The 12500-nt window shown below is 37.5% G+C and overlaps 3 protein-coding genes across 3 annotated transcripts in view; 2 read left to right on the top strand and 1 right to left on the bottom strand.

Moving 5' to 3' along the window:
* LOC122256512 (endochitinase) overlaps positions 1 to 5997 on the top strand; it is a 17035-nt gene extending 11038 nt beyond the window's left edge. The window contains exons 12-18 of the mRNA XM_086541455.1: positions 1 to 79; positions 3688 to 3811; positions 4053 to 4179; positions 4302 to 4487; positions 4905 to 4983; positions 5468 to 5618; positions 5761 to 5997. The exon at positions 1 to 79 is cut by the window's left edge and continues 52 nt beyond it. Coding sequence (XP_086397581.1) covers positions 1 to 79; positions 3688 to 3811; positions 4053 to 4179; positions 4302 to 4487; positions 4905 to 4983; positions 5468 to 5618; positions 5761 to 5812 — 798 coding nt within the window. The 3' untranslated portion in view covers positions 5813 to 5997. The remainder of the gene's footprint in view (positions 80 to 3687; positions 3812 to 4052; positions 4180 to 4301; positions 4488 to 4904; positions 4984 to 5467; positions 5619 to 5760) is intronic.
* Positions 1184 to 3634, top strand: LOC122256515 (endochitinase). The gene is made up of 5 exons (XM_086542046.1): positions 1184 to 1343; positions 2122 to 2223; positions 2594 to 2781; positions 3204 to 3372; positions 3498 to 3634. Exons 2-5 carry the CDS (start codon positions 2133 to 2135, stop codon positions 3617 to 3619), a joined length of 570 nt encoding a protein of 189 aa, XP_086398172.1. The 5' UTR covers positions 1184 to 1343; positions 2122 to 2132; the 3' UTR covers positions 3620 to 3634.
* A 486-nt stretch (positions 5998 to 6483) lies between the features above and the next one.
* Positions 6484 to 12500, bottom strand: part of ND-B14.7 (NADH dehydrogenase (ubiquinone) B14.7 subunit) — an 8519-nt gene continuing 2502 nt past the window's right edge. The window contains exons 2-3 of the mRNA XM_043021261.2: positions 7541 to 7756; positions 6484 to 7021 (exon numbers count right to left, since the gene is read on the bottom strand). Coding sequence (XP_042877195.1) covers positions 6852 to 7021; positions 7541 to 7756 — 386 coding nt within the window. The 3' untranslated portion in view covers positions 6484 to 6851. The remainder of the gene's footprint in view (positions 7022 to 7540; positions 7757 to 12500) is intronic.

Here is a 12500-nt window from a genome sequence, read left to right as displayed (position 1 = left end):
TCACCAATAATACAGTCGAAAAACTTCAACAGTGCACGTGGTAGTAAAGAAGTTACGCAACACTACACTTCACTTCACAGTAACTTCACAACTTCTCGCTGTTGTGGGAAGTTATCCGTGCATTCAATATTGCAACAAAAATGTTAATACAGTTATACAGAGAAGAAGATAACAGGTTTGGTTAGAAATGAAATACTCTTTGTTACGTTATGGTTTCCTGTTTGATTTCTGTTGGATTTAGGTTTACCGTTTTTTCCCCTTTGATTTGCTTACAGTAATACTAATACTAGTGATAATGAAAATAATGTTGGTGATGGTAATGGTGGTGGTGATGATGATGATAATAATGATAACGATGGTGATGATGATGATGATGAGATGATGATGATAATGATGATGATGATTATAATGATAATGATAACAATAACATAGCCATTATTAGTCGGAACAGACGAAACAAATAACAATAGCAATATCATCACTATCATCTTCAATATCATTGTACCATCATCACCATCAATTCTGTTACCATCATCACCATCACCACCATCTACAAAATAATGTGTTCACTGTTAAACTGCTTGATTAAGTCCTGCAGTAAATGCAAAGTTGAATTTGCATTTTTACTGGCCTGAATAAACTTACTGAAGTCATATTGAAAGCTGATGAGAAAATACATCTATAGAAAAATACAATTTGGGGGAAGGGGGGGCGAGCGAAAGCTTAAGAGTTTTAGTTGCGACCGAAACGAAAAGGAATATTTTAGAATTCAGCTTTACATGCCAAATATGTTCCGGAAATGATATATCATCATAGCGTAAGTAATAAAACACATATTACATAAAACAAAGAGTTAATACATAATGATAAGAAATGAGGACTACTGGACAGAGATGCAATATCGTTTCACTGCAACAAGCTATAATATTTGACAAAAGCGGGTACTTCTTTCAGCAGTGATAACGTTCACCAGATGATTTCCAGCGTGGAGATTCCCAGGACTAACTCAAAAAAAAAAAAAAAGGTACGATTCTACTCCCATTTTGTATTAGTGCACATTTTAATACAGTCTCTACAAATACATACTACTGTACAAACTAAAAAACACTGGTCCACACGTACACAAAAGAGAAAAAAAAAATGAAAAGCACATCAGATGCACAAACCATTTTCATCTTTCACATACATAATTTCTAACGAATTCTCGATGCATAAAATACTTAGATAAACCAGAGTGATAAGCGTGCACCGCAGTCACGTAATTTCCTCACTCGACGCGCTCAAAGGAAGCAACAAACATCACCGCCATTCCCATACCATAGGACCATAGGAGCTGTACTTCGGTAAGCAGGTTATAATTATGGAATATTTTGATGGATTTCTCTCTCTCACGTAATTAGATCATAAGAGTTTTTTGCGGTATTTGTTGAATAATATCTGTATGGAATAACTTGTGTAGTTATGGTTTCTTGTTTGAGATGTTGATACAACGGGTGTATTTGTTGTTCTTGTTCAGATGTATTGACAAGTAAAGCTTCATATTTTTACCTAGAGCTTAAAGAACTGTCATTGAAAAATGGCGAATGACATAATGCATACACCGTGATGAATCTTTTCAGCTGATTTATGAAGATAGTTGTAAAATATAACTAAAAATGGTAGTAAAATATGACTCAAAATAGCGGTCAAATTCTATGGCGTGTTTACGAACTACGGAAAATTAATGAGAGAGAGAGAGGGAGGAAGTTACGGAGAGGGAAAGAGAGGGAGGGAGGGAGGGAACGAGCAAAGGAGAGAAGAAAGAGAGAAAGAGAGAAAGAGAGAGAGAGAGAGAGAGATAGAGAGAAAGAGAAAGAGAGAGAGGGAGAGGGAGAGAGAGTGAGAACGAGAGAGAGAGAGAGAGAAAGAGAGAGAAAGAGAAAGAAAGAGAGAGAGAGAAAAGAAAGTAAGAGTGAGTAAGAGAAAGAGAGAAAGAAAGAGAAAAAAGTGAGACAGCGAAACACTAAAAACCAAAGATACTATAAAAACACAAACACAATACACAAACAAACAACAACAACAAAAATACAGAGAGATGAAACAGCCATCAAACAATTTCCACCCCCACTTCCCAACCCCCAGCAACATCAGCAATGGCAGATCAACACGGGGTGGCAGTGCTATGGCTGTCATTAATGTTGACTTGCGGACTCCTGCAACAAGCTCAAGTTCTCGTCTTGGGAGGTAAGTTAAGCGGAGAAAAAATATTTATGTTTTCTTAGTCAGCTGTGAGTATATCATCGACATGGCCATGATATGATAATAATGCTTCGAAAGAATAATAACAATAATTCTAAAAGATAATCCCAATAACTGAAAATGATAACAATGATTCAAAATATTAATGATAATGCTTCAAAAGTGATGATAATTATTCAAAATAACTATAACAATAATTCAAAATAATGATAACAATAAATCAATCAGAACAATGTAGTAATCACAATAACAACCCAACATACAAACCATATCAAACCCTAACAACATTCCAATCACAACCATTCGATAACTCTAATCATCCAACAAAAACAACCACCATCAATTCCACTTCCAGTCGAACCGGAAACCCAGCCAGGCAAAGCGGCAAGGCGTGTGTGCTACTACCAGGCAGGGACAGTCCACCGCCCGGGAGAAGCCAGCTACAAGATCGAGGACATCCCGGGTGTCCTCTGTTCTCATATCATCTACGCTTTCGCTGACCTTTCTAACGACACGTGGGAGGTCATGCCTTCTAACCCCAGTGTAAGGTCACATGGGGGGTTTTAATTAGAAGTGAGACATTACTCGGTTAGAAAACTAGAGGCACGAGGTTTGATCAGCAATTTAAACTATACGAGAGCGGAAATGTATTGGAAATTAAATTATTTGATAAGAAAAGTGTAATGTCACAAGGTGTGCTTAGAAATTAAAGTTAATTTAATTAGAAAAGAACTGTGTTCCCTTGTAATTATAACACAACATTTTCCCGCCCTGAGATCTTCGCAATTCTTTACAATTACATTAATTACATTCTATACATTTCAAATATTCTGTTCTGCATTCCATAATTTACAATAATACACTTTTCTTTCCCCAATTTCTTTTCAACACCCCATATAACCACACCTTTAGACTGCCACGACCCTGTGCAAATGCAATCAACACAACCATTGCTTCTCCTCAAGTTCGACATCGACGCTGGCGGTTACGAAAGGTTCGTCGGGTTGAAGGACACTTATCCAGACCTCACGGCGACCATCGGCGTCGGCGGAGGCGGCAGCGGAACGGCAGAGGTCTTCTCCCAGATGGCCAGCCGCAAGGAACAGAGAGACGTCTTCGTCCAGAGCATCGTAGGTGAGTGATGGGGAGGAACTGGTTGAAGAAATGGTGAATAACTAGCGCTTTCTTCGTACAGATTTCTGAATGTTGATGACCTGGTGGCGTTGCGCAGTCGTCGAATGACCGTGTCTTATTTCCAGATCTTGTGACGAGGTATAATTTTGATGGTGTCGACGTAGACTGGGAATATCCCGACACGCCCGAAGACAAGGATAACTTTCGGTTACTGGCAAGTTCATTTCTTTATCCCGACATATATTAAAAATATCATACCTGCAATTACCTTACCTGTGTCACTATAAAACGTAATGCTATCCGATTGATGTCTCGTATATCAGATGGATGAGCTACGAGCGGCCCTGGATGCAGAGGCTCAAAGCTTAGAGCTGACTATGGCCGTTCCAATTGTGAGATATAGACTGCATGATGGATATAGCGTCCCTGAACTCTGCAGGTACAGTTAATTAATGGCGATGGTTAAAAGGAATCAGATTTCGTGGTCTCGGTATTTGGATATATAGAATTATGGCTTCACTGAGGTATACCAGTGGCTATCTTTCTAAGGGTTGTACTGTAATGATTAAATTTAACTATTCAATAATGCATCATACTATAAGCACGTCAAATTTACTCTTATGCTTTAATGATCGTGAATATATGCATACACAATAAAACGTAAAATCATATCATTCCAGAGCAGTTGATGCAGTTCATCTCATGGGCTATGACTTGAGAGGAGTGTGGAATGACGTGGCTGACGTGCATTCAATGCTCTATCGAAGACCTGACATAGACTTCGGTATTCTAGAGGAAATAAACTTGGTGAGTTGACAAACCCCCCCCCTCCATTATTACATAACAGAATTGTTTTTTTACGGTATTATAATTCTTCACACCAAACAAGCTCTAAATAATACTGTCAAAATATCACGCATCATGAGCAGAACGACGGTTCCCTCCTCTGGGAGGAACTTGGATGCCCCCGAGACAAGCTCGTGCTGGGAGTCCCCTTCTACGGACGGAGCTTCACGTTAGCTGATCCTTCTCAACACGCACTTCACGCCCCGATCACTGGGTCTGGGAATCCGGGGCCTATAATAGGGGATCCTACGGTCCTGGTTTACTTTGAGGTGGGTGATTATATGAGTGATTAATAAAAAAAAGCAGTTGAGAGATCATTAGAACTCATGTACGCCACTTATTAAGAAACTCTGGAGACAAATGATGTTTACGATCAGTTTTTTTCCATATCTTAAATGGTATTAGAGTATAACTTACTCTATTGAATGAGGCTAACGAATAGTAATTTCTCATATTCGTATATGTAGTGAGGTTAGCAGGCTGTTCAAAGAGACAGTCATGTAAACCACACAAACTTATCTGAACGAATGTGACCACAGAGTAGCAATTGCTTTCTCTGTTTACATAATGGCCCTATAAACGAACACATTAAGAGATATACCAAGATACATATTCTGAACCCTGATGATAATTCTCTTTTGTTGGAGCACTGTAAACATAATACTAAACAAATATTATTCCCTCAGATTTGTACAAACTTGAAGAATGACCCAGAGTGGAAGAGGGAATGGGATAATGAAGGTCTGGTTCCTTATACATACAAAGGTAAAATCAATTTTGGTTTTGGTCTATTCTCATTCAAGCTTTAGGACACTCTAGTGTATTTCAGTATATGTGAATAAAATCACTGAAGCTGCACTGACCAGTTTTACATACTTTAATATATGTATTTGTTTATGTTTAAACTACAAGCACTCTATTTTCAGTATTATTCTTTTTACTTATCATATTTAATAATGATTTAATCTTCAAATAAAGTGTTGTAAAACTTCCATTTCAATTTTGCTTTTCTATCTCTATATGCCACTACCTACTGAGTTAATCAAAAGATTTCTCTTCACTTATACAGAAGAGCAAACAAAATACTAACATATCATCAGAATCACTAGTTAAATTCACAATAAAAAAAATCCTTCCCTAACAAAAACACTTCATTTTAATCATATGAAAATATCACATAATTTCTGATCCTTCAAAATGAACTGACGTGAAACAATATGTGCCAATCAGAGATGACCTTCTTCTCCAGGTGACCAGTGGATTGGCTACGAAGACCCTGAGAGTCTCAAGATCAAGATGGCCTATATTCGAGAGATGGGATACCTCGGGGCCATGAACTGGGCTATCGATGACGACGACTTCAAGGACTGGTGTGGCTTAGGAGTCAATCCCATGATGACGTAAGCTTATGTAGTAAATTAAGAGAGAGATAAGCAAAATAAAACTATTTATCTTCCCCCCGGGACGAGAAAGGTAGATTCGTAAAATAAGAGAATGTAGCACAAATTACGATGATTCTGATTTCGTCTTTCTCTGTTGCAGGGCCATTTACGAAGGCTTGAAGAACTATACTGTGCCAAGGAGCAAAGAATGACATCCTTATTCCACTTCACACTAAGCAATGGTTATTAATATATGCTTTTATGAAGTCAAGTTTATGATCACTTGGATAAATTTGCTACTTGGTTTTATTTGAAAATGTATGAACATTAATTGAAGTTCTGCATAATTATGGCATTAATAAATTCTCCTTTAAATGGTCAATAAATAGTTGTTATAGAATACATACAATTCTTTTTATTTTCCTCCTATTTCATTAGAGTAGGTTTCAAGTTTATCATCTTATTCAGTATAGACTTTATTCTATCAATGTTGCAAATATACTTCCTCTGCTCTAAAGGTAAAGATCATTCGTATATCTCAAAATCTTGTACTCACCTAGGAAATAAAATTGAAAAATATACCTTGACAATTTTTTTTTTCTTTTTTTCACGTTAATAATAATAAGTGCATTTCTAAATTCTCACCTTTCTTTAAAATGTTCTGGGGAATAGGATTCTATAAATCAGTTGTAAATGTATTAACAAAACAAATACAACTGGTTCTTATTAGAACAAGCTTATTGAAGACATACTTGAACCATATTTGTGACATAACTTTCATTATCATATCATCCTTATTGTCAAGATATTATTACAAGAAGCTTTATTTAAATAGATGATAATTCCCAAAGGTTAAAGAAAAGGAAATATGTATACACAGTAATGTCTTAATATAAATATTTATTTACACTGTCAACATCCTCCTAAAATTAGGTATGGTAATTAATTTCATGATACTAACTTTGCACCGAGCTATAACGCTGTTCAACCATTTTCGTCGTTTCTAAACCATGAATGAATTATGATTGAATTTCTTCCACAGTAAATTTTTCTGAATGAATTATCACTTAATTTCTTCCAAAGTCCATTTTCCAAGTTATATCCACGCATCTCAAGAATTTGAAGCATTGTATTTCCTAATAAAAAGGAAAAAAAAGAAAGAAAGAAAAAAAAAAAAGACCGATCTCAGAAAACCCCTTTCCTTTCGTAATTTACAGCTGGCGACAGAAATAAGCCCCATTTCGCCCCATTTTACTTGTATGGCTTCTGGAGGGTGAAGTCGTAATTAACGTGGTCAAAGGAGCCAACTCTGTGGGTGATCTTGGGGAAGAGCTCCCAGCCGTTCTCCTTTGAGTCCTTGTAGATGACGGCAGCTGCGCCCAGGAAGAAGGCGACTGGCACTCCAACACGGAAGCTTCGTGCTGGAAGAGTGTAGCTGATTAGGAATAAATATATAAACTAAACATATATATTTAAACTAATGTAAAAAAAAAAAAAGAATGCCTGGAAAATGATGGTGAGGAGGCAAGGCTTTGGGCATATGATCTGAGTCTTGTATTTTGGATTATTTTTATTCCCAAGTTTTCACTTTCAATAATCTGCTGTAGTGATTATGAAAAAATAAGGAAAAACGTGATCGCCTTATGCTGTATGACTAAATATTGAATAGCATACTAAAGCACATGAAACTAAGCAGCATAGAGGAAAGACCATTTTAAACATGAATTCTACAATCATATTCAGAAACCAATACAAAATTCATAAAAAAATTGATATACATCTTCTCAAGACAGCTGCTTTAACTGCACCAGTACCATTTTTAAGAGAATGGCTCCATAAAGCAATGATATTCAATCCATCTTTACCAAATCCTAGGGAAGAGAAGAAAGAGAAGAGCTTAAACGCCCACCGCAGAGAGTACCAACATGACGGCAACTTACCAGCTACTCCTATGATGCCACCAGCGGATCCTCCACCGAGCAAGTAGTTGTACTTATCATCCTTCCCTCTCAGGGCAGTGGAAGCACAGGTAACGGCAGCAAACGCAGCACCTGCACCGGCCAGGGGAACAGTAGAGCGGACGTAGGCTCCCAGTGTGGGCACGTAACCCTGAGGTTTGGTGAACATCAACACATCATAGGTAGATACTACAAGTCCTGTAAAAGGAGGAAAGAAATATTTCAGTACAGTGCTCTGGGAGAAATGACACCTATATTCTAGACTCCAACATCATGGAGAAGGAATCAGACATTTAAGTGGGTTTAATGAATTAGAAATCAATCACAAAACCTGTGATGTTTTCATTACCTTTCGAAAATGTATTCTTGGACGAATTATTTCATTAAACCATTGCAGACGGAGATAAATTTGCTTGCCCAGCCTCCAGGATTGGTTTTATTTTAGAGAGAGACCGCTTGAAGCAATATAATTAGAATCATCCCACTCTCTTTCAGTCATTCATTGTAAAACTAGAGCATTTTTTTTGTTTTTGTTTTTTGTGTGTTTTATTGAGTTTAGAGACTTATATGTGCCATATGACAAGCTCTATCAGTGGTGCAGTTGACTAAAATTGTAATATATTATCCATATTAGCTCATTATTTTCTTTATACTCAGTGGGATAGAAGTATTGCTGTTTTATGGGAGGACAAAAGGCAACTTTATTTTTTCGTACTTTTGTGCTGTCATGAACAAATACGAAACATATAACCACCTACAATAAAGATAACAAGAAGAGGTAGGGAAGAGGAATGAAACCTGTGCTTGTGACTGTGAGTGCCACAGTGAAAGGCATCCATATTGGCACAGGAGCACATTTTAGACACTGGACATAGCAATAGTATACAATAGGAGTACTTGGAGAAAGCTCATCAAAAACGGTGACCCCAAATAGGGATAAGCTGAGAAGAAGAAGATATGGATTGAGTCACCTTCCTCTTCTCGTTCTGCCTGCACATCCTTCATCGGCGGTACTTTAGAGCAAGGGTTCATCAACTTAGTGTGTGCCATTGCTCTATAGAGACAGTGCTTGCTAGAGACTATGGATGGGTGCCATTCAAGGCTCTCTCTCCTGCTGGTGCTAGGAAAAAGTGTTGCCATCTAGGTTTTGGACGTTAAGCTAGCACCATATTACGGTAATTATAGTAATTATGACTGCAGTAGCCATCATCACTCATTCCTTTTTCATAGCAAAATAAAATAGCACAGTGATCCAAAATCTCCGAACATCATGTACGTCATGACGCCCGTCGTCAGGCCAAAGCTCCTACGTCATGTATGCCATGACACTCGTCTGCAATGGGTCAACAACTTCTCTCTTCCATACTTCTACCTTAAAAACACTGGAAATATAGTTTTACTATAATAATGTATCATTCCTTGTATTCACTTGCATTATCTTCTAATCAGAGAAAAGCCGATATCTATAGACCATTTTCCCAATACTAATCTAAAAGTGAAAAGAATTCCAAAGTCATAGAGGAATACAGTTTCTACAAAAAGTGATGCATCAGTGTTTCTTAAACCCATAAACGATATGCTATCTTCGACATTATGTTCGTGTTATAAATATATCTAGTAATGAAATCAGGAGAAGATTCCTAAAGAGCTCAGAAAAGATGAGAAAATGAAGAATTTTATGCAGTTTGCTTCAATTACATGCATGCAAGCAGAGAATCTTTTCCTGTTCTTTTCTTTGTAATAGCATTATCATTACCATTGTTCACTGTCATCACTACCATTGCAATCATTATAAAATGAACAATAAAATCCTCATTATTATTGTTACCATTATCAACATTATCATCATCAGCATGAGGGGCCGTGAGGGGATGCTGGTTAGATTACAGACTACTAGGCCTAAGAATGGCTGACTGCTTATGGGAGTGCCATTCGTCTCTTGTAATAAGCTCGCGGAACGGGAATGCATTCTGGAACGTTGAAGGGACTAGAATCGATCAAGTCCATAACACCTGAAGTTTTTATCACTGTCCTTAGATATGCACTATGAATCAAGGATATCTGATGCTTTGGGAGATTTTTTGAGACTGCTTTATGAGTTTATCATTAGGTTTTGACAAAAAAAGGGGGTAAAATTTTAGTGGAATACTGAATCAATACACAGTAATTGTGGCAATACTGTGCAAAATACACTATGAATATGTAAACAAATAAATGTATGGTCTGGGATTCCCCTCAGCTTGAGAATAAGTATATTGTGAATTAGGTTAAAAAAAATATCCTGCAATAGTCTATAAGCAATGAAAATCCATGTCAAAATTGTGCACATAACGCTGGAGACCTGAAATCATGTGAGTAAACCTGTGTAGGATTTTCCTTTTTATACTTTCTTTATCATAGAAGGTCCCATTTATGGCTTTGTTTGTTTTTTTCCTAAAAAGGGAACAACATATTCCACATTTCTAACTTTACTACTATTATCCCATGACTGGCTAGAGGAATAGGGACTTTACACCTTTCCTATCATATAAGCTGTACTATTGTACTAGCAAATCTGATGCCTTAAACCTAGGGGTTTATCTTTCCTCAGCATGAATTGCTGTCAAGGCAGCATATGTCGTAAATGCGGATGGCACCGTGCCATACGACATAAACCCGTTACATGACTGTATACATATTTTATTAAAACAGTGGTCAATGGGTTAAGTAAAAGTAGGGAACAGGAGAGATCTAAATTACTCCTTAATACTATTGCTACGCAAGACCTCGCGTGTGCCCCTTGTGATCTGATATACTTTGTGTTGCCCTGTTATAAGCTGTATTGTGCAGTGTGATGTGCTGGTTTCCCGTGTGTTTATTTCGTGCCCTGCCTTGCCACGTGGTGTTTCCCCTCGTGGTGTTCTGGGACGCTGTGGTGTTCGGTGCCTCTTGGCTGTTCTGTGTTCACGACCCTGTGGTTAGCACGCCGTCTGCCTAGCCTGCCTCGTGTTGGTGGCAGATAGACGAGGTGGCCGGCGTAACACTATAAATCTAAACAATGCCATTAAATTGACACAGAATTCAACAACCTGAATATAGTGATGGAAAAGTGCCTGTTGGATAAACATGCAAATTATGAGTAATCTGCTTATTAAATGGAATGAGCCTGGAATCAGTTCACTGGATGTTTAAATGATATAATTGTAGTAGTGAACTGCCCAAAAAGTGCCAGTTTTAAATAATCCTACGTTGCTCTTATCAATAAATGGAATTTACGAAAGGGTCCCCAAGCTATTGGATGGGGAGAGGGGTAAGGTTACTGATTACGAAGCGAAAATGAATTTCTGGGGTCGGATCCAAGACGGTTGGTTGCAAATCCACCTCGGTGCAACTTGCAGACTCCCACAGCAGCCTGATCCACACGAAGCTGTTTTAACTGCGACTTTTAAGACATGTCACCACACTAGCCTGCCAATGAGATGCACGCTCTCAAAGTGTGTCTACCAATTACTGCCCAATATACAATCATTACAGAGCCAAACCCTTTTTTTTTTTTACAAAAACATGTAGAGTCCTATGCCGCCCTCCTCACCTCTCACCTAAAGGAATAAACGGTCTTCTCTTGACTGCTCAAAGAACAGAGCTGGTGAAATCAGTTCATGAATGACATTAAGTGCTGGAATGGATGATTTCAGCAGATAAAATCTGACACTGCTTGTTGATTACTTAACCCTACTTTCAAGGAACTACTCTCGTGTTTTATTGGATGTCTGATAACTTCTAAGCTAAATTAGGAGAGTATAAAGGGTGATGAAACTTAAAATCACAATTACAACAACATAGCTACCATTTAGTGGACATATGTTTGCTCTTACCTCCGCACCTATTGATGCTTTGGGAAAGGCTAACAATCCTCTACCTTTCCTTAGTTTGGCAAAATAGAGGTATTTAAAAGGAGCGTCTTAATTTAGATTTACATCTTACATATTTTAATATTTTCTGAGAAAGCAAGGAAGAGCATAAATCTTCTATAATATAATATATGAGCGTTTTAGTTCCTGCTTGAGGAATTTGCAAAAGGGTTGAACAGTCGCAGAAGTTGGTCTAAATTTGGCATTGCAAGTTGCTTCATTTACAACCAAAAGAGGACTTGCAATATCTCAAAGCATTTCTTGGATCCGGTCCCTGATTTTTCTAATCACATTAACCCACTGCAGGCAGGCGGTAATACGTTGATTCCATGACCATTTTTGACCATATACGAACCACGTAAGGTGCCACAGCCAGTTTGGCTGTTTTGCCGAGTGACAAAAGAAGTTAGTAGGAGGAACATACATAGTGTTACAAAAAAGAAAATGTTTGGACAAGCTTCACACTTTTTCTTCCATGACTTTGTGATAGTGATATTACAATGAGTGTACAGCAGATATTTCTCCCTCATGGAGACTAAAAGGAATGATTTGTCTAATCATTGTCATAGCCATACCAGTACCCAATGTAAGTCAGTATGAAGGAACATCAAAAAGTGGATGAAACTTTGTTCTTAAATGTATAAATGAGCTGGAGTTAGGCAGAAAAACTGGTTATGGGTGAGTCTCCCTCGTTCCACTAGACGTACTGAATGGTATTGGTGTCGACATAGGTTAAAATACATGAGATTTTATGATTTCTGTCTGTGAAAGTAATGTTTTCTTTCTTGAAAAGGGAAAAAAAAAAAAAATAAATAAAATAAAATAAAAATAAATAGATAAAAAAAAAAAAAAGACAAAAAAATATAATAATGATAATTGATAAGAGCATTACCATGGCCTTCACACCTTCAGCACTCGGAAGTACTCAAACAGCTAATCATCAAAAAATTAACCAATCCAAGCACACTCTTGCCAAAACAGATGTGGAGGATGTTGAGACCTTTTCACTATTGTGCCATTAAGTGTAGAGGCAACCGCAATCTCGTTGCACA

Source organism: Penaeus japonicus, unplaced genomic scaffold, assembly GCF_977035675.1.
Source record: "Penaeus japonicus unplaced genomic scaffold, GWHDUDI00000001_assembly GWHDUDI00000011, whole genome shotgun sequence".
Taxonomy (NCBI): domain Eukaryota; kingdom Metazoa; phylum Arthropoda; class Malacostraca; order Decapoda; family Penaeidae; genus Penaeus; species Penaeus japonicus.
This window is presented reverse-complemented; position numbering and strand designations above follow the sequence as displayed.